This window comes from Schistocerca nitens, chromosome 11 (assembly GCF_023898315.1).
Source record: "Schistocerca nitens isolate TAMUIC-IGC-003100 chromosome 11, iqSchNite1.1, whole genome shotgun sequence".
Lineage (NCBI taxonomy): Eukaryota > Metazoa > Arthropoda > Insecta > Orthoptera > Acrididae > Schistocerca > Schistocerca nitens.
Genome location: NC_064624.1, coordinates 166195654 through 166216687, shown reverse-complemented (window position 1 = coordinate 166216687; position 21034 = coordinate 166195654). Strand labels below are relative to the sequence as shown.

The 21034-nt window shown below is 43.5% G+C and overlaps 1 protein-coding gene across 4 annotated transcripts in view; it reads right to left on the bottom strand.

Annotated features, from left to right (window-relative positions):
* LOC126212605 (poly [ADP-ribose] polymerase tankyrase-1-like) overlaps positions 1 to 21034 on the bottom strand; it is a 598324-nt gene that overhangs the window by 33256 nt on the left and 544034 nt on the right. For all 4 annotated transcript variants that reach the window (XM_049940034.1, XM_049940035.1, XM_049940033.1 and 1 more), the window contains 2 exons: positions 7437 to 8010; positions 3455 to 3601 (listed from right to left, as the gene is read on the bottom strand). In XM_049940034.1, the coding sequence (XP_049795991.1) occupies positions 3455 to 3601; positions 7437 to 7999 (710 nt within the window). In that variant the 5' untranslated portion in view covers positions 8000 to 8010. The remainder of the gene's footprint in view (positions 1 to 3454; positions 3602 to 7436; positions 8011 to 21034) is intronic.

Genomic DNA, 21034 nt, shown 5'->3' with positions numbered 1-21034 from the left:
ATTTACTTTCCCACATTTGAGTGCTGTAGATTCTGCTTTGTCTCTTATGGTCTTGCGCTCGATAGGACATTTAACACTAAATTACTTCTTTCTTTATTCCGCAATATTTGCTATTGAATTAAAGTGTTGTATGATGGTTAACTGGTCACATTTCATGACGTCTGCCAGTAATCATTTGGGCCATACTAGTAAACCACCACATCAAGACAAACCAACTCAAAATGAGAAAATTATTTTCTGATTTGATTTGTTCAGCGAACTTACCACATACACGCACAAAATACTTTGTGCACCATTTTCAAAGGCTTCAACAACAATCTTCATGACCGTCAAGAGTACAACATTCAGTAAGTCACTCCAAGAATAATTTATAACTTCCAATAAAAAATTATGGCTGATAACTAAACTTATTGCAACCTGTATGAGAACATGTAAAACAAAATCTCTATGATCTTATGCATGAATCTACTTGTTTCAGTAAAATTATGGGTGGACCTTTTAGGCAATATGCATCAATGTAGTACGCTACATAGAAAAAATTATGGACTTTCTTACGCAATTGCACAATACTTTTTTTAGGCCGCCTTTTACCACCTGGAATTTATCTGGAGGGATTATCTGTGCTACGTAAGCTACGTTTACTGAAGACAAGTCTCGTCTTTGCAATGACCGGTGGTGTTAATAGTAACAGAAGAAACTACAATAATGAATTACCTCTTCAAAAAAACATTACATTGCATAAACAAAGCTGCTTAGTACCACCTCAAAGCAAAAAATAAATTTCTTCAGAAATTATAACAAAAGGAATCCACTTCGAGAACAACAATGGACCCATTCTCAGAACAACAGTGACTGCCTATGATTGATTTCCTTATAAATCAAATACATCGCTTCTCTTAGTAAAATTATATGCCCCTAGCACAAAAATAAAGAACTAGAAAATAATTAACTTTCCTTGACACAATACCACACTACTGCAGTTATTAATACAACAAAGGTACCAGGAGAACGTTCTGAAAGTTTGATTGATACTTGTCACCAAGTTTTTTTGTATGATCTAGTATTGGTGAAACCTAAACTCTTAGAAGATCACAGCTGCTCAGGTGGGAGAAACATTTCCTGCAAAAATTTCCATAGGCTACAATAATTCCAGTAAGGCAGGTGACAATTATGTGATTTTATTTCATCGATTACAAAATCAAGTCGAAAGTACACATTAGGTAGGTAAGGCCACTAGTGAAAGTTGATTATGGGTTAACAAGGAAAAGAATGTTTTGTAAAGGCTGTAATTAACCTCCAGGGAAAGGGAACGCTCATCCAGTGAGGAGCATCCTCCGTTAACAACAAAACAATGGCACTGGACTGAAAGGCGTTCATGAACCCACTGAAGTAGTGAATAAGGATTTGGAAATTAAGGAACTGAGTGCCGAGATTGAATTTTTAAACAACTGAATGCATGAAACAAGCGGCACTAAGAAAATGTGATGCAGCCTTACGAAGTGAAACGAGCGATCTCTGACGTGTTCTTTCGTTGAAGCGGGCAGAAAAGTCATCTGACGCGAAAGAAAAAGTCAAATTGCACAAAAGTATAAATAGTGTATTGTCAAAGTGTTTTACACCAGCGCAAATAACATCTCCATTAAACGAAAATGAAAGGGTAAAGTGGAATTCAGAGGACATTGCCCATGCATTTACTTTCAGAGCTCTGTCACCTAAAGCATACACTTATTTGCTAAAGCGAAAAATTCCTTTGCCGTGCAGGGCAACCCTTCAGTAATGGACGAAGGAATTTAAATGCAGACTTGGTATTCTTGAAGATATCCTGTGTTTACTGAAAACCAAGTCACACACTTTTACTACTCAGGAGAGACTAGCCGTTCTGAAATTTCACGTAATCAATGTTGATGGCCGCATATGTTACGGTTCGTCTGAAGACATAGTAGTCGGACCACATTCCAATGTACAAGTTTGCACGATACGTGGGTTGTGTAAGCAGTGGAAACAACCAGTTTACTATGATTTTGACACTGTGATGACCAGTAATTTGCTTCAGAACATCATTAATGCAGTTGAGGAATCTGGAATCGGTGTTGTTGCTGTGACGTGTGATATGGGCGGAAAAAATATAAAAGTTTGGAAGGAACTGTCTGTCGATACAGAGAGAATTTATTTCGTAAATCAAGCAGATGACACCAAGAATGTATGGGTTTTCTTCGATGTACCACACCTGTTAAAGTTATTACGGAACCGTTTCTTGGATACAGGCATTACACTACCTGATGGATCCAAAATATCTAAGGCAGCTATACAGGAACTTTTAAAGCACCAGAAGAGTGACTTAACGATAACACACCACATTACTGGTGCGCACTTAAACGTAACTGGACGAGCATGACAGAATGTACTAATCATGACACCTGGTGACCTCCATCATCCATCAGTTGCAGGAGTTTGTTTACGAGTGACGAGCCATACAGTGCTGTACGCATCTCCACTCAGCCACACCCATAGCATTTCTCACTTATCGAGAGCAGCTGAGTGCGTTTGCTGGCGTAGATGGAATTACCATTGTGGATGATGTTTTTTACCCATGGTTTGCAGACACCACCACCAGAGGTTCTCATGTACATCCTCTGCAGTAAGATAAACACATCCACCGATTCGATTTCCCTTTTGCTACTCTTCCCACAAGTCCCCTGGGATAAACTCTTGTGCAAGTGTAGATGAGAAGCTGAGTGGAGGTGTGCTCAAGCAGCCTACTGCTCAAGGAGACTGCCTGCAATAAGCAGCAAATCTGGGTTCCTCTTCCAGTGCGGCACAGATTTTCAACAGTCACTACAGATGTAACTGACCAGAGAACCATTTAAGGAATATTTGAATAACATTTTAAGACATACCCAAAACAAGCTGTATCCTCATTCCGGTACTAAATATTAACTTTGTCATTATTACTTGTATTTCTGTTTACCTTTTTTTCGCCATTTCTTCCTGAGTGTCTTCAATAACTTATATCTACAACCATTCACATAAGTTATGTTGAGTGGAATTGTGTGAAAAATCCCGTTTCCACACCCATTTAATTCAGAATCAATTTGTAAGACACACAATCACTAGAAACAAAATCTAGAATCAACACATGAATATATAAAGAATCTTTGGGAATGGGTATGATTTGTATGCGACACTTCCTACATAACTACAGTTGAGTGACTCTGAACTGAACGTAATTCTCACGGCAAATACAGAGAATGAGAAATCTTCTGCATATGTGCTCAATCTACAAAATATCATAGCCAAAAAAGTGAGAAAGGAGTAACGTTTATTGGCAGCTGTAACCTCTATCCAAAAACTGAAGGAATCTGTATTTTATTTTATTTACTATATTGGCTGGTTAATGCCAAAATAAGCAGTACTGTGAGGGTAAGACCTCGGCACGTGTGGTAACACAACTCACCGGAAGCGCGAGACGGCTGCGTCATCAGGTGGAGGGGTGTGTCGGGCAGACATGGGAGGCGCAGCTGCAGCAGGAGTTCGGCTGTGGCCGCTGCGGGGTTGACGGTCAGAGTTGGGGATGGACCCGCCCCCTGCGGCGGTCGGCAAGCTGCACAGAGAAACACTGTGTGGGTGGGCGTGTTCACACAGGGGCTCACTGCAAGCGGTACAGCTGAGGGACTGTCCACTGGGGCAACAGAACACTCAGTGCCAACAACACCAGCCTGTCAATGTGACTGTGCCACCAATTAACTGGTCTTTTTCTGCACTACTTCTGCTATATTCCCCACTGGCGTAGCTTAAGATGCAAAACAAATTGTTCAAAATGAAGCACAAACCAAATCCCAAACTTAAGGGCAAACAATTTTGCTGCCCTGACAGAACAACTATCAGACAGAATTTAGAAGCAGTTAAAGTCAACTGGCTGCTACTTTTGGTTGTGAGGTAATCTGAAAACTGATATATGGATGCTGAATTATATCACTGGAGAGAGAGAGAGAGAGAGAGAGAGAGAGAGAGAGAGAGAGAGAGAGAGCCAGTGATAGGGAAACAAACTGATAAGTTGGGGCATCAACTTACTGTTGGATATGCAGGGGTTGTTTGATGTGGAGCCTGAGGGAATGAAGAAGATGGACAAGAATTACAAGAGCTATGCTATAAAATTTATGGAGAGTATATTCAAAATTTGCATTTCAGTAAAGCAAATAGGACTATATGTATCTAACGTCTTCATAATTCGATTCCTTGAAAAGATAGCAGTGGTGATGTGTTTCTTAAACAATTTTCTTGTTGAGCAGTTTGCAGTACAGACCACCATTAAAAGAAAAAAATGGGTTAGACCGTGTATGGACAATGGTTCCAACTTGTGAAGTAACCTGTAGTCTATTGAATATGGATTTAAAAAAAGTTGAAAAGGAAACGAAATAGACTTATATGGAGTAAATGTATCTAAGAGACAGAGGCAACAACATTGTGGGAGATATGTCTTACACCTGTAGGTGGACAGCCAATATGATCTGCTGTATCCCAGTTGCAGGAAACCTGATGGCATTCCCTGGACGACCTTTGGTAACGCCACGGAGAACTTCAAACAAGGCAGGAGGGCAGAGATTGCCTGTCTGTTTAGTGAAAGGGAATGCACGGAAAATATTCAGGGCGATAGCTGAACAGAGACGAGAAGGAAATGTGATTGTAAGACACAGCATTGTGTGTGACAATGTTATTGTGCTGGCTGGATTATTCTCTTCTTGTTTCCCCCCAGTGTGCACTAGCCCCAGTGCTCATAGCTCCTGCTTTACTGGATCTCAGGGAGTCATACCCTGCTCTTTGGGGCCTGTCACCTAGGGGTATCATCTTTTTTAGTAATCAGGGAAGTCCTCAGTCCCAGGTTCGAACCTCTCCATCACTTAAATTTTGAATAAGAATAATCAGCATTGGTGTCTGAAGACATCCAGCATAAGGTGTCACCCTCTTTCAGCCAACAGTCTTTCCAGAGAGGGCGGAGGGGCCGACTGATGTTCAGGGCACTCTCTTTCCCTTGAGGTCGGAAACTGGTCCTAAATGAGGAAGAATTGGCAATGATCAACAACGTGAGGATACAGAAGGCAATGTAAACCACTGCATAAAGATACATAACGTGCATCAACATGACATGTGGCATGTGATTCAAAAAGAGCCATAACGGCCTCTCTATTGGCAAAAGGCTAGTCCCCCATTCAAACTAGCAGGCGAGGTGGCCCAAGAGGGAGGTGACCACGAAAAAAAGGTTGAGTAACCAACGAAAGGATAACATTCTATGATTCGGGAGCTGGAAAGTGAGGAGTTCGAATGTGGTTGGGAAGCCCTAAAATAAGAAACGGATTTCTGGTCACATGAGAATAGGGTAGTAGCAACAGCAGTAGGATTCAGTATCAATAGAAAGGCAGGGCAGAAAGTGAGTATAGATATGTTCTCGTGAGAATCAAAAGCAAACCAACAACATGCATAGTTCAGGTATACATGATGACGTCGCAAGTTGAAGGTGAAGAGAGAGAAAAAGTGAGGATATTGAACAGGTAATTCAGTACTATGTAACAGTCATGGAGGGACTGAAATGTAATCGTAGAGGAAGGAGTAAAAGAAAGGGTTACATGAGAATATGTACTTGATATAAGGAATAGGAGAGAAGAAAGGCTAGTTAAGTTCTACAGTAAATTTATCCTCTTAATAGCTGGTATAGTCTGTTCAAAAATCACTAGACGAGGGGGTATACTTGGAGAAGAATCAAAATATGGGAGGTTTAAAGTCACACCATATTATTGTCAGGCGAACATTTTGAAATCAGATACTGGGCTGTAAAGCATACCCAGGAGTAGATATAGACTCTTAACAATTTAGCAGTGATTAAGAGTAGGCTGAATTTTACGAGACTTGTCAGGAGCAATCGATGTACAAGGAAGTGGAATACAGTAGTACTAAGGAAAGAAGAGATGAGATTTATGTTCTCTGAGGCTACAGATACTGCAATAATAAGCAGCTCAATAGGTAGTTCAGTTGAAGAGGAATGGATATCTTTAACAACGACAGTAACAGAAGTTGGAAAGAAAAACGTAGGTACAAAGAAGCTAACTGCGAAGAAACCATGGAAAATATAAGAAATCCTTCAGTTGATCAATCAAAGAAAGAAGTTCAAAAATATTCAGGAAAATTCAGTAAGAGAGAAATATGTCACTTAGGAATGAAATGAATAGGAAGTGCAGAGAAGCTGAGGCGAACTGGCTGCACGAAAAATGTGAAGAAATCAAAGAAGAAATAGTTCTTGGGACGACTGACGCAGCATATAGAAAAGTCAAAGCAATCTGCCACGGAATTAAAAGCAAGCGTGGTAACATTAAGAGCACAATGGGAATTCCAGTGTTAAATACAGAGGCGAGATCGGATAGTTGTAAAGAGTACACTGAAGGCCTCTCTGATTGCAACAACTTGTCCGATGGCGTGACAGAAGAACAAACAGGAGTCGGTATGGAAAATATTGGTGAGTAGAATCAGAATTTAAAAGTGCTTTCGAAAATTTAAGATCAAAGAAGGCATAAGGTATAGACAACATTCAATCAGAAGTTCTAAAATCACTGGGGGAGGTTGCAAAATGTCTATTCTCACTGGTGTGTAGAATGTATGAGTCTGGCAATATACAATCTGACTTTGAGAGAAATATAATCATCACGATTTGGGAGACTGCAAGAGCAGAGAAGTGTGAGAATTATCGCACAATCAGCTTAACAGCTGAAGCATCCACGTTTCTGACAAAAATAATACACAGGAGAATGGAAAAGAAAATTGAAGTTCCGTGATGTTCATAGGATTTGTGGTCCTGGAGAAAGCGTTCAACAATATCAAGTGGTGCAAGATGTTAGAAATTCTGACAAAAATACATGTAAGCTATAGGAAAAGTCGAGTAATTTGCAATATGTACAAGAGGCAAAAGGTAAAGTAAGAGTGGAAGACCAAGAATGAAGTATTCAGATTAAAAAGGATGTCAGACAGGGATGTAATCCTTCGCCCCTACTGTTCAATCTATACATCGAAGAAGCGATGACGGAAATAATGGAAAGATTGTAGAGTGGAATTAAAATTTATGGTGAAATGATGTAAGATTTGCTGATGACTGATTCCCTCAGTGACAGTGAAGAAGAATTACAGGGTTTGCTGAATGGAATGAACAGTCTAATTAGTACAGAATATGGAATCAGAGTAAATCAGAGAAAGGCGAAATTGATAAGAAGCAGAAGAAGTGAAAACAGCGAGAGACTTAGCATCGTGACCGACGATCAGAAAGTAGATGACATTAAGGTGTTATGTTATGTAGGCAGCGAACAAACCAAGGCAGCGAACAAACCAAGGCAGCGAACAAACCAAGGACGACGTCAAATTCACACTAGCACTGCCAAAAAGGGAATCATGCTTACCTGGCTTCTGCTGGTGGCTCACCGAGCATACTGCAGACTTCAATGACTTCTTGCGGGTACTCGAGCAGAGCGTCCGCCCAGCCCCGCGTGGCAATCACCTGCAGGTGGTCCTTTATGAAGGCGACGGCAGCCCTGGTGGCGTCCGGGCACGAGTGCCTCACTGCCGTGACGGCCGTCGCCGCTGCGGTCTCGACGGCCAACTGCGAGATCAGCTGCCGCTCGCAGGCAGCCTTCAGGGCCGACAAGCCGTATTTCTCTGCCGCTGCCAGCAACTGGTGGGCCGTGTCGGGCAGCTGGGGGGCCTGCAGGGTATACGTGTAGGCCACCAGGAGCCTCAGCACCGGGCCCTCCACGTCGTCGACGCTCACCTGGCCGCAGCTGGCCTCCAGCATGTCGTGCGCGAACATCGCTGCGAACACGGGACTCGCGGCTGCCAACACGGCCCTGTGAGCCGCCACCCTCGTCTCGCCCGCCACCAGCGTCACCAGGCCGTCTTCACCCCCGTCTACCAGGGCGGCCAGGGCCTCGGTTGTGGTGTTCTGAACCTCCGTAACTGCCGACATGGTGGGTGGTCCTGAAACACAGTGCCACTGAGCAGCCCTCACACTGCACCCTCAACACTTGTACGAGGCGCATGCAGACCTGTACGAAATGAAACAACAGCTGGTGAGTGTTGTCCACCCTGAATCAATTGCAACGTCACCAGTTTCATTAAAATGACAAGGGTCCGTACTGCTTTGTGACCACCTAAGGTTTATAACTACCAGCGTGGTGCTATGATAGACTGCTTTCACCTTCTAAAAATGTTATCGTTCTCAGTCAAAAGATGGTTTATATATGTCATAGCAAAATAATGGCAAAGCAACAAACTTCTTTCAGCACTAAAGTTACAGGACTTATATTTAAATCCAAGCTCGTGGCACCTCTGAGAAATATTTTCTTCCTCCTTATCTCAGGTTCCTCAGATCCGTGACACCTCATCAGAAGCAATGCACATGTAATGCAGAAATCGGTTTCCTCGGTCAATGTCTCACGGTAGGCACGATTAAACGTGACCGGCCACCGTGGCCGAGTGGTTCTAGGCGATTCAATCCGGAACTGCGTGCCTGCTACGGTCGCAGGTTAGATTCCTGCCTCGGGAATCGATGTGTGTGATGTCCTTACGTTAGTTAGGTTTAAGTAGTTCTAGGTTCTATTGGACTGATGACCTCCGATGTTAAGTCCCATAGTGCTCAGAGCCATTTGAACCGTTTTGAACCACTGTAAGTCTAAATTCATTGGTATCTTTAACTCTCCTTTGAACAGATCGATATCTGCGTCTTCTTTCTTCAGAAAAAGATGCAGCGCCCACCTCCGTGGTAAAGAATGCTGCATAATACAATCTTAAATCATGTCGCCATTTTATCCGAATGTTGCAAGCTATGGTGTACCAAGGTATTTCCAGGTTGAGCAGTTTAGGAATGAAACTCGTTGTCTCCATTTCCAGAACATGTGTTGTGGAACTTTCGCACAAATATATATTTGTATCTCCTTTTGGCGTGGACGTGTTTGTATAGCATCTTTGCCCCACGGAACGTACGAATACTTATTACATGACAGATACGTCATGGCTAAACCAAACTAAGCTCTATAACAGCTCCGACATCACTCTTTACTCTCCTGGTCGTATGTGGGGGCAAACGACGGAGTCAGTGAAATAGTTCCACATACTACAGTGTAAACCGGTTTCCGAAATTCACACAAGTGGGTTTCGCGAGCACGGCGTCCACTTTTTTCGAAACGTGCCGAATCAGCATCTCCATTCCACCAGCGTAAGAGCTCTGCCGGATCGTTATGGTGCTAGCAGAGTGCCTAAGAATTCGTCCGAAGGCTTCTGTCACGCCAGGACGACGTGGATCGAGACGCCGAGGCAGTGCTGTACAGAGCGTAGCGCCGGAGGTCAGCGCAGGGTCGCAGGCCAACACGTACACTACAGGCTTCTGGAAGCCACCCGACCAACCCAAGTCTTCCTTCCCCATCCCTCATTAGTTAGTTGTACATTTGCTTCCGTTTTACATCGCTTTGTGTTTTCGCCTCCCCATTCCATGTATGCACTCAATGTTATAGGCTCAAAACTTTGGACACTGGCGTTGTAATCGCATAATGAACGACTTTTTACTGTTGTTTACAGGTATTGTTACCGTATTTTCCTACATCCAAATGGTGCTGCATGTAATTAAACATAGCGGTAAAAGCTGTAAAGCCGTTTACATTTCTGTACAGTCTTTGAGCATCGACATGTTCCTCGTCTAAGAAACAGACGTCATTGTCTTATAAATCTTTAATGTATCCTGAGATCAGTGGTGTAGTATTCTACTTTTTTGAGACACTCACAATGCGACTAGTTTACACTGAGCTTTCGCAGATTCTTTCACTCAAACGGTTTTCTAGGTAATCACAAATTTGCCAAGATACTGAGCGGGATCGCGTGTGAATTATTAGTAGACAGAGAGCCATGGTCCCGATCACCTTCAGCATATTTTGGAGACAATCTTCGTGCGTGTCTGCGCCATGTAACCGGCAGAGAAACGTGTGTGAAATGCAAGTAGTGGACTGGATATGCAGGGCGCGGCGGTGAGACACTCTGGGCTCTCATTCGGGAGGACAGTGGTTCGACCACACACCGTGCAGTGGTCTGCAGCAGGTCTGCAGACTAAGGGCGAATGAGTGGATGTGGCTGCTTGTCATTTGTGTCTTCTGCACCGGTTTTGTTTGCTGCCCACCCACACAAGTTTTTCTTCATAGAGTCTCTCTCAATAGGAGTGCCGTGCTGGTGCCCTAGAAGAGGCATGACCTTTAAGGTAGCCCTACCAGTCTTCGTTACCGAATGTTCCAATTTGCAACAGATATTTAGCTGTCTGTGTGTCATTTGCCAGAAAAACCATGAGGAAGTGGTTTCATTTCGTCCATCATTAAAGTTGTTTACAAGCTTTCCAATGAGTACGACGTGCATTAAACTACTTTTCAATATTTATATGATTTCCAATGGTGGTGATGTTTTCTTCTACAGTGTAATTTCCGTGTGTGGGTCACAAAAGTCAAACGATTTCACGGTGCCATCAATTTGGAATATTTACAGTCGCCTCATCAGTATGAATTGCAGACTTCTCTATTCTTTTTCCATCCAAATTAGAAATTAATCAGCAAAAGCATTCTACGCCCTCTCGAAGTTTTTTTTTTAATGAGTAAACATTTGCCTGAGCTTTTGATATTAATAGATCACTTTCTTCCACCCCTCAGAGGCGTTTTCGATGTGATGGGGCCTTCCACTGTAATTCCACATCTCTGATGGCATCTGGTCTGTATCAACCAACTGGTCCAGAAATAAATAATCGACGAAACTAGTTTTTCAGACAGTATTTTCTGAATAGACAGCCAACAATGATCCAATATTTCTAAGACAATATATCGTACTCCGGATAGATTGTTAGATAACAATGTCTTTCTACGTTTTTCTTAAGAGGGGACTTCTTTCCACGTCGTTGATTAAAATGCAAATTGCAACTCGTAATCTCTGCTTCAGGAAAAAAATTTCCAGCTGATTGGAATGGACATTCGCAATTACCAGAGTCATTATGAGAGAAGCAGGGTTCCATCCGAGCACATTTTTATTTGTTAAGTAATAGTAAATATTAGGACTATATAGTGTGTGTCAAATAGTGAGATGCATTCTGACTCCTAACATGTGCACAATTGTCTTTCATGATTCTAACGAACTGTTAACAGTGGTTAAATTGCGCTCTGTGCAAAATTCTGCCAGGCAGCTTCCCCTTTCATTCCCTTACTTCAGTTCTTTTCTCCTCCAACTTACTTCCGCCTCGTATTGTGCCTATCGATTTCGAGTGACTCATTACTAGTTTTCATCTCGTTTAATGATCTGACCAATTTCTTTTCTCTCAAAAAGCATTTCCTTAATCTCTTCGTCATTTTCGGAACTAGTTGACGTGCAAGCCAGTACTTCTGTAACTGGTTTGGCTGTGTGTCTGTCCTGGCTGTGGTAACAGCTTCACTGTGCGATTGATAGCAGCTCAGATATCAATAAGATGTTACTGTTTTCGGCCGAGAACGATATTAAACAAATTTCCAGTGACCTCAGGGAGAAATCTAAGCAGGAGCTATTCTGAAAGACACGCATTTCTTGCTACCAGATGCTGAGAAGAAGACAGGCATTGTGAAGAATCTAGCGACACCAAGATCAAGGACCCAGATTAAAATACGTAAGCATAATCATCATCCAACTGAGCTAATTATAAAACTACGGGGGCATTCGATCTGCAACGCTACACTTTTTTCTCGGCCAATTTCTGTGGGAAAAATGCGAAATTTGTGAGACATCGTGGAATATTCCCACTTCAGCCCCTACAGCTTCATGGAATTCCAACAGCTGACAGCACCGTATGTAGCCTCCAAAATGGCGTCCGTAAAGGAGGTGCGACCGAAGCAGAGAGCTGTCACCGAGTTTCTTTCGGATGAAAACCGTAGCATCGGAGATCTTCATACCCGCTTGCAGAACGTCTGAGGAGATTTGGCAGTGAACAGAAGCACCGCGAGTCGTAGTGCGATGTGTCTGTCATCGTCAGAAGAGCTTACTGGTGATCAACGCCCGGCCTAGCAGCGTCATCGTCGCAGCAAGGTTGTGCATATCTGGCCGACCTCCACGTGTCGGTCAGCTGCAGACGGCTGTGACTGCTGCGATGTGGGAACGTGCTCTCATTCAAGGTGACCGATGGATCACTCACAGCTGAACAACCCGCATCTCGCACCTTCCGACTTCCGTCTGTTTGGTCCAACGAAGGATGCACTCCACGGCAAGCAGTACACGGATGACAGCAGGTCACTGATGCAGCAAGACGTGAGTGGCTGATCAACTGTTAACTCACTCGGTCAGTTTTATCAGTTTAACGAAACAACCAGATCAAACTGGCCATGTCAGCTATATGAACACTTTTTCAACCACTCTCTGGGTTTGCAATGTAGCTAATTATTACGAATTGTCATCTTACATCGAAAGCGTAGCTTACCACGGAGCTGGGAGGAGAGCAGAATTTTGGTTCTCACGCTGGCCCAGCTGATTTCAAGTGAATAACTTCAGTACTTTCGGAGATATAAATTCTTACGCAAGGGACGACTGTGATGGATTCATCTATAGCATCAATTGAAACTACAACCAGAAGTACAGGTCCATAAGATCTAATTGTCTGGAATTTCCTTTCGTTTCATTACCACAGATTTCTGACTAAATAGAAAGTACTTTGGAAAATTATTATTTCATTGTGTTATGGTTATCGAAGTGTTTTGCAGGGTCTGACGAGATACGTTGAAATTTTATGGAAATTAAGTAAATGTATGTGTGAGAACATTTCTTGTACAATAGTGGAATTTGTGACGTATGTCCGACTTTGTTTGGTTTTGTAAAAGGCAGCCAGAAGGGGCGTTGCGTATTAAATTTGTAAGTAATTTATGTTGCGGAATGGAATCTAATTTTGTCTTCGTTTAATTTTATTTAGTTTCGGAATTACGTGATTTCTCGTCTAAATGACCTGCAGTAATCTGATTGGCTGACATTAAAAATACCTGAAGTGTACAAGTGCTCGAAATGATCTGATTGGTTGTTTAATTTATTAGCCAATAGGAGTTAAGCATATCCCGTGCGTACGAGTATGGCTTTGTGCCTCCGATCTAGGAGTCTATTAAGTCGTTCGGGAGCCATCTTCTGGTAAACGCCTAAGTTTATTCCAAAATAAAGAAATTTGCGCGTTTTATTGCTTCTCTTGTCGTTGACAAAGAGCGACTACAGTACTGAATATTTTGTGAAAGCTAGAGATTTGTGAGTGATTTATTTTAGGAGATATTCGCATGTGAACATTTTGTTTCGTACGCAAACACTGCGCGGCGTGTTTCGTGCTGATTACGAGACATTATATGCATTATAGGAATGTTTCTATACTGCGTCTGGGTGAGTGATTTCACTGACTTTTGTTTTCAAGGTTTATTGGAATGCCGCAATTGTTACATCAGTCCAGAATTTTGCCATTCTGCATGCTTTTCGAGGAGCTAAGGACTGCACTGAGTGCAGGTTATTTCTGGAGGAGACAATATTCCATAAAAGCACATTTAGAAAGTCTGTAGAACCAACGTCAAATCCTGACTGTGCGAATACATCAGAACTCCATTCTTATTGCTCTCGCACAGATCACGAAGACTGATTACTGCACACACACAGAGGCACTTTAATGATTCTTCACACACCCCTGAACGTGAATGGACCATGAAAAAGTCCTGTAGTTCAATTCTTTTATCTTGGCGGCTCGCGCATGCCCGCCCAGACACGGGAGATTGCTGCGTTGCCAGTTGCACACGACGCACGCGCTAAGAGAAGCAGCGCCATAGTACAGTACGCAAGCTTACGTTTAGGGGGGAGCGCGCAGTTTATGAAGTAAAGCCACCAGGGCCGCATTAACCCTTTCGCCACTACAGACACGTGCTCCCTGCATTCCGCGCTATGGGCGATTTTGTCATCACTGCACTGCTCGCCTGTGCAGACACATGGTGTTTCGACTGCTTTGACACACTTATTAGATTTCACAAAAACTATTTGGCCCAAAAATTAGATTTTGACATCTTCTTGACTGATACCTTCCCCCCATAAATGACAATTTTGTTTCGATGTTCAACCCAGTTATTGTGCAAACTCTTCAAAATTTCGTGCAATGGTTTACTACATTTAATGCTGCATAAAAACTGCGTTGGACATCGAAACAAAATTAAGTAATTTATGGGGGGAAGGTATCAGTCAAGAAGACGTGTAAAAATCTAATTTTTGGAGCAAATAGTTTTTGTGAAATAGAATGATAAGTGTGTCAAAGCAGTGGGAACACAATGTGTCTGCACAGGCGAGCAGTGCAGTGATGACAAAATCGCGCACATCGCGGAATGCGGGGAGCACGTGTCTGCAGCAGCGAAAGGGTTAATGAAGAGACAAAGCACTATAAATTTCAATTTGAATAATGAAAATATTAAGCACCGCACAAGGTTTGAACTCGTAACCTTTCACGTAGAAACCCAACACTTTACCCGTTGCGCTAACGCAACTCATCTATGTAGAGCACGCCATGAGGAGTCTAAAGCGTCACGCAAAATACTGACAAACAATGTTGGTATGACTATGAATTATTGACGCTTCGTCGAAGTACAATTGGAAATAAACAATTACCGCTGTTCTTTATTGCGAAAAAGCGCTTCGTGAGATTGAAACAAACACGTTTCCTTGCTATCGCCTGAACTAGGAGTCTTATTGCTTGTTTGGTTTAATTAATAGAATATGAAGCAATTGGTACAAACAATGCTTTTTCCAAACTTTCTATAAAAGAAAGTCTGCTATCAAGACCTTGCTTTCGTTCAGTTACTTTATTTATGACTGAACGTTTCTAAAACTGAAGACACTCGTCCATGCTCTGCACTGCAGTCGAGATCTGGCAACGTTCTCTGTTCGTTGGCTGACTATTTTGTGACGTCAGATGCGCAGAATGAACCTAAACTCGGCCGCCAACATAAATGACGCGCACTTTAGTAAGTGATACGATGGATGTACCCACTGCCATGCACTTCAGTCGTTTCAAGGGTGTAGATAAGTGAGACTCAGTTTGGGAGGAGGAAGAATCACACTATCTTTTAAGGGACTAACTGATTGGTTTCTCCAGTAAATATAAGGGCCTTGCTGCTCTCACACGTAAACAACTCGGGTAATACATAGCGAGTCCGTAATTATGAGCAATATATCATCCATCGGCGGTAACTATAGACTTTGCATTACTGTACTGAAACTTCCTGCAGAGCTGAAAGGAAACGACCATGTGCTCCCTCTGAACGTCATCACGTCACCAGCGCACACAAATGCAACTGTGAGGCTACATAAATGGACGGCTGTGTGTCTATCAAACGTCAGTTTTCGTCTTTTTTTTTTTTTTTCTCCCTGTATGCAGACATCGTAAAGTGATCAATGGGCAGAACCACTCACAACAACAGTCAGTGCCCATCCTGACACATACGATGCATTTCATTATGCACTTAGTCGGGGATCTGCGATTGTGCAACACTATTGCATTGTAAGTAACATATGAGACACTTCGCCCGACTAAAAACCAGGACGGCCTTCCTGCTGAAAAAGACACACTTTCTCCTGTCCTCCGGCAAAGTGGCTCTGCTTCCCCACTCTAACCAGCAACCTCCGAAAACCATGCAGTCCTTAAAGGACTACTTAAAACCTGTTCGTGTCTCAAAGTCAGAACCCATATCAGTGTTGAGTGGAAAAAGCTGGTCAAGAGGTATCGATTACATTTATCAAATCACCCACCAAATGTCTGAAGTACGGCAAGCTGCAATCATTCTGGAGTGTTATACATGTGAGAATCAGATTTCCTCTGGAAAAAATTAACAGCAGCTACCGCACCTTACAAACACATTTTCTTTTGCGAACTTCCAGCATGCTGCAGTACCTTAGGGCAACAACTACTATTCATCAGTACATAAAAAACCAGCCCAAGTTGCAAATTTTTACTTTTTATTCATTCGATGACCAGTTTCGGGCCGACACGCATTTTGAAATCGTCGTAACATAATCGGAAATGACATTTCCGAACGTTTCAAAAATACACTACGAACATTGACATGTTCGTAAATGCTATGATTTGAAAATGGGTCTCGGCCCGAAATTAGTCATCAAATAAATAAAATGCAAAAATTTGCTACTTGGACTGCTTTCCCATTCTACTCACTCTTTTTTGCCACAGACGTTTTGGTCATAAGTTCTCTGTATAAAATAAATGCCTCTGAAAAACCTACACGAGGCAAAATTCTAACTTCAATAAAAGTCAAAGGGAAGAATCGTTAATCTCACGAAATAATCTTGATTCAACTGACGATGTCAGTTATTTGAAGTGCGCGAGCGCGCACGCGCGCACGCACGCACGCACGCACGCACACCAAAAGTAGTCTAGCCTCACGTGAGTTTCGCGAGTTCTGGAACCTGTACAGAAAAAATGGAATAGACAGCAACATGAACATCATTTCCGTCCTTTTTATTGCTCACGAAAGCCACACATTGCATGATGTACCACCACACAGCGAGACATTCAGAGGTGGTGGTCCAGATTTTAATACCTCCAATACCCAGTAGCACGTCCTCTTGCATTGATGCATGCCTGTATTCGTCGTGGCATACTATCCACAACTTGATCAAGGCACTGTTGGTCCAGATGGTCCCACTCCTCTATGGCGATTCGGCGTAGCTCCGTCAGAGTGGTTGGGGGGTCACGTCATCCATGAACAGCCCTTTTCAATCTGTCCCAGGCATGTTTGGTAGGGTTCATGACTGGAGAACGTGCTCGCCACTAGTCGAGCGATGTCGTAATCCTGATGGAAGTCATTCACAATATCTGGACGATGGGGGCGCGAATTGTCGTCCATGAAGACGAATGCCTCGCCAATATGCTACCGATATGGTTGCACTATCGGTCGGAGGATAGCATTCACGTATCGTACAGCCGTTACGGCGCCTTCCGTGACCACCAGCGGCGTACGTCGTTCAGACTGACCTCCAAACACGTCTCAGGTGACAGTCTGATTGAAGGCATATGCGACACTCATCGGTGAAGAGAACGTGATGCCAATCCTGAGTGGTCCATTCGGCATGTTGTCGGGCCCATATGTTCCACGCTGCACGGTCTCGTGGCTGCCAAGATGGACCTCGGGATGGACGTCGGGAGTGAAGTTGCGCATCATGCAGCCTATTTTGCACAGTTTGAGTCGTAACACGACGTCCTGTGGCTGCACGAAAAGCATTATTCAACAGGGTGGCGTTGCTGTGAGAGTTATTCCGACGCGTAATCCGTAGGCAGCGGTCATCCACTGCGGCCTGAGCGAGGCATGTCAGACAGTTCCTGTCTCTCTATATCTCCTCCATGTCCGAACAACGTCGCTTTGGTTCACTCCGAGACGCCTGGACACTTCCCTTGTTGAGAGCCCTTCCCAGCACAAAGGGAAACTACATACAACACGAGCCGTGTACCTCCTTCCAGGTGGAATGGCTGGAACTGATTGGCTGTCGGACCCGCTCCGTCTACCAGGCGCTGCCCATGCATCGTTGTTTACATTTCTGGATGGGTTCGGTGACGTCTGTGATACGATATCCACAGTGAACGTCTATCTTCAGGAGTTCTGGGAACGGCTAAACTTTTGGTGTGTGCGTGCGTGTGCGTGCGTGCGTGCGTGCGTGCGTGCGTGCGTGCGTGCGTGCGTGCGTGCGTGCGTGCGTGTGTGTGTGGTGGGGGGGGGGGGGGGTGTTGTAGTTACACTCAACGCACGAGAGAGCTCCCATGAGAAGTGAGCCATGGTAGGACAATGAAACATTTGTGAGGACATGGGGAAGAGTAACAGTGAACAAACCATTAAAAATCGCATTTTAATTTCCACATGAGAGGGTAAACGTCGTTAATTGCGTTCAGTGTTTACATTCCACGTCACGAACTTCGGTCAGTGTGGAGACGGTGTGCATCGGCGGCAGCCTCGTCAGCTCGTCACGCCTCCCCTGGACACGCGCGGCCTCGCCTCTTCCCTGCGGCGCTACGGGCAGTGTTGACGCGGCCCGCGCCACCGGCAGAGTTGAGGCGCGCCGAGGCACAGCTTCCTGGGCGCTACGGACGTGCGTACACGCACAGCTGTCTTTCCGCCCTGTTCTTCTCGCAGCTGTTCAGTGGTCTGTCTGTGTAGTTCGAGAGTGCATGTTGCTGCGTTCGCTCTCTGCAGAATCCGACTTACATTCCTGCAATTTCGTCAGTTTTCTTGTTTTCTACGTGAGAAATGTCACGTCGCCGTGGTTGCACAGATAAAGAAATCCTGGATATGCGCACTAAGAGCGACAGTGGGTGTGAATTATCTGACGTTGCTAACAGTGATGGGTCTTCAACAGAATCTCGAAGCTGTAGTCCTCAGCCATTTACGTCAGAGGGGAGAGCGAGAATTACAGTCAGCAGTTCCTCTGAATCCGAGGAATCAGAAAGCGACAGTGAAACGGTTCAGAAAAATGCGCACTTACGTGACACATTTGACTGGAAAGAAACCGATTTCCAGCCATTAAACCATTACTTCGATGACGAGTTCAGGACACAAATACCAGATACTGACCCAAACATTCTTTCATTTTTTTGTGATATTTATGTCTCAAGAACTTTCAATTTATTGCAGACGAAACAAATTCGGTTTTACGTTTACACCAGAGAAAATACTACAGAATCTGAATTCTCCTGGGTCGGCCGGTGTGGCCGTGCGGTTCTAGGCGCTTCAATCCGCAACCGCGTGACCGCTACAGTCGCAGGTTCGAATCCTGCCTCGGGCACGGATGTGTGTGATGTCCTTAGGTTAGTTAGGTTCAAGTAGTTCTAAGTTCTAGGGGACTGATGACCTCAGATGTTAAGTCCCATAGTGCCCAGAGCCATTTGAACCATTTTTTTGTGAATTCTCGACTGTCAAAATGGAAATGTATTGTTTTGTTGCTGTTTGCCTTCTGGTGGCGCAAGTTCAGAAGCTAAAATTAACTGCTTATTGGTCCAGAGACACTTTTGAACACACCAATTTTCAGCGAAATTCTGTCCCGAGACCGTTTTTGTCTACTTCTGAGAATCTTACACTTCAGTGATAAAACTCTGCGAGTACTGGAAGCGACAGTCTATTTAAAATTGGGGCTAGTGTTGGCAAATTTCGTAACATTTCGTAATTCATGTCGCCCACATCACAAGATTTGTATAGATGAAACACTCTTGCTGTTGGAAGGACGATTATCTTCTAAGCAAGTTATTCCAAGCAAGCGAAGTAGATTCGGAATAAAGACATTCGGACTGCGTAACTGTCACAGTGGGTATATTTTAAATTTTATTGTGTATACAGACGCACCAACAGAAATTGAGTTCTACAATTTGCGACAAAGTGGCGACGAAGTGGCAACTCTTATGGGACCATATTTGGAACAGGGTAATATTCTGTATGTCAATGACTGGCTGGTACTGCAGCCGGACCTGTTCCTCTGGCTCCACGTCATGGAACAGCCGCGTGTGGCACTGTTCGTGAGAACAGGCGTAATGTGCCAAAACTGCAGACGAAATTAAAACGAGGAGAAACTGAGTTTAGGTCCACTGACAAGGTCCTTGCTATCAAGTGGTGTGATACGAGAGACGTGTACATGTTGACCACAAGTCACACAACACGAATGGTTGAAACAGAAGACTGACAAATACTGACGAAAAGATAGAGAAACCGCAGTGTATTGTAGAGAACAATTCGAGTATGGGTACAGTTGACCGTTGTGACATGTAACTGAGTTCAGTGGAATCGGCGCGTAAGAAGTATTTTTTTCACATTCTGGATTTGTGCATTCTAAATATTCATGCTCTCCACCGATGGCAACAGGGCGAAAACTGGCACCTGCAGAGTTTCACCTTTCTCTCGTAAAGGAGATTGCAGAAAAATGTGCTACAGAACGGAGGAAAGCTGGTAGGGGAAGGTACTGCGATGACAAGAATCCTCTGCGATTCACACGGAGACATTTCCAGGCTGTTGTGAGCAAACATTCGCAGGAAAGTACGCTAATGCGCAGATGCGTGGTTTGCACGAAACAGTAAGTGCGCCGGAAACTAGAGACCGATGCAGAACTTGCGACGTTCCATTACGTGTTGCACCCTGGTTTGAGACTAATCATACAAAGAAGCATTACTCATCATTGGGAACTAACTCTGAGAAAATTTATTCACACTTCTGAATGAATCACTAAAAAAAGGGCAAAACAGGTGTAAAATTATTTAAACGAACCCTGACTTCTTCATATGTAGCAGTTTACTGGCAAATGAACGGACTTGGTGATTGAGATGGCGCAATATCTGTACTGTGGGAAATGTAATTACGCCGAGTACTTTGCGCCAGTATAACAAAACCCTTCATTAATCTGCATACGGTAGATTTAAATTATTAACACTTAACATGGACACTTATATTCCCTCATCCTTAACAGTACAAATGTATATCACACTCGATCTACTTGTTCAAAACATGTTTTCCATAATTGATTTAAACAGCTTCGATCAACGAGAAACAACACGCCAAAGTTAAAACTCTTTCCTCAGTGCGATTTTTCTTGCTACTTTGCCTCTGTTGTCGGTCAATACTGAAAATTAAACTCTTTGTTCTGGGGAGGGTGGGGGGCTTAAAATTTGTTGTTCGAATGAGAATGGCTTTGAATCATTAATGGAAAATGGTATTTGAAGAAGGAGTGTCTAATACACCCTGCTTTCATCTTTTCATGAAAATCAACATATTTTCGACTAATTTGTGGATTATTGGAAAATAGTAGGGGAATAAAAATTTTATTCCTTATCTTCGTGCAGTCAATCTATTGCACTCTAAATTTCATTTTCATCATGCGTTCACACTACTAGACATGCTAACCCGAAGTTTACATTGTTTTCGGGCCTGATTTTCGCGCCTAACTTTCATTACAGTTGTACAGCTTGGTA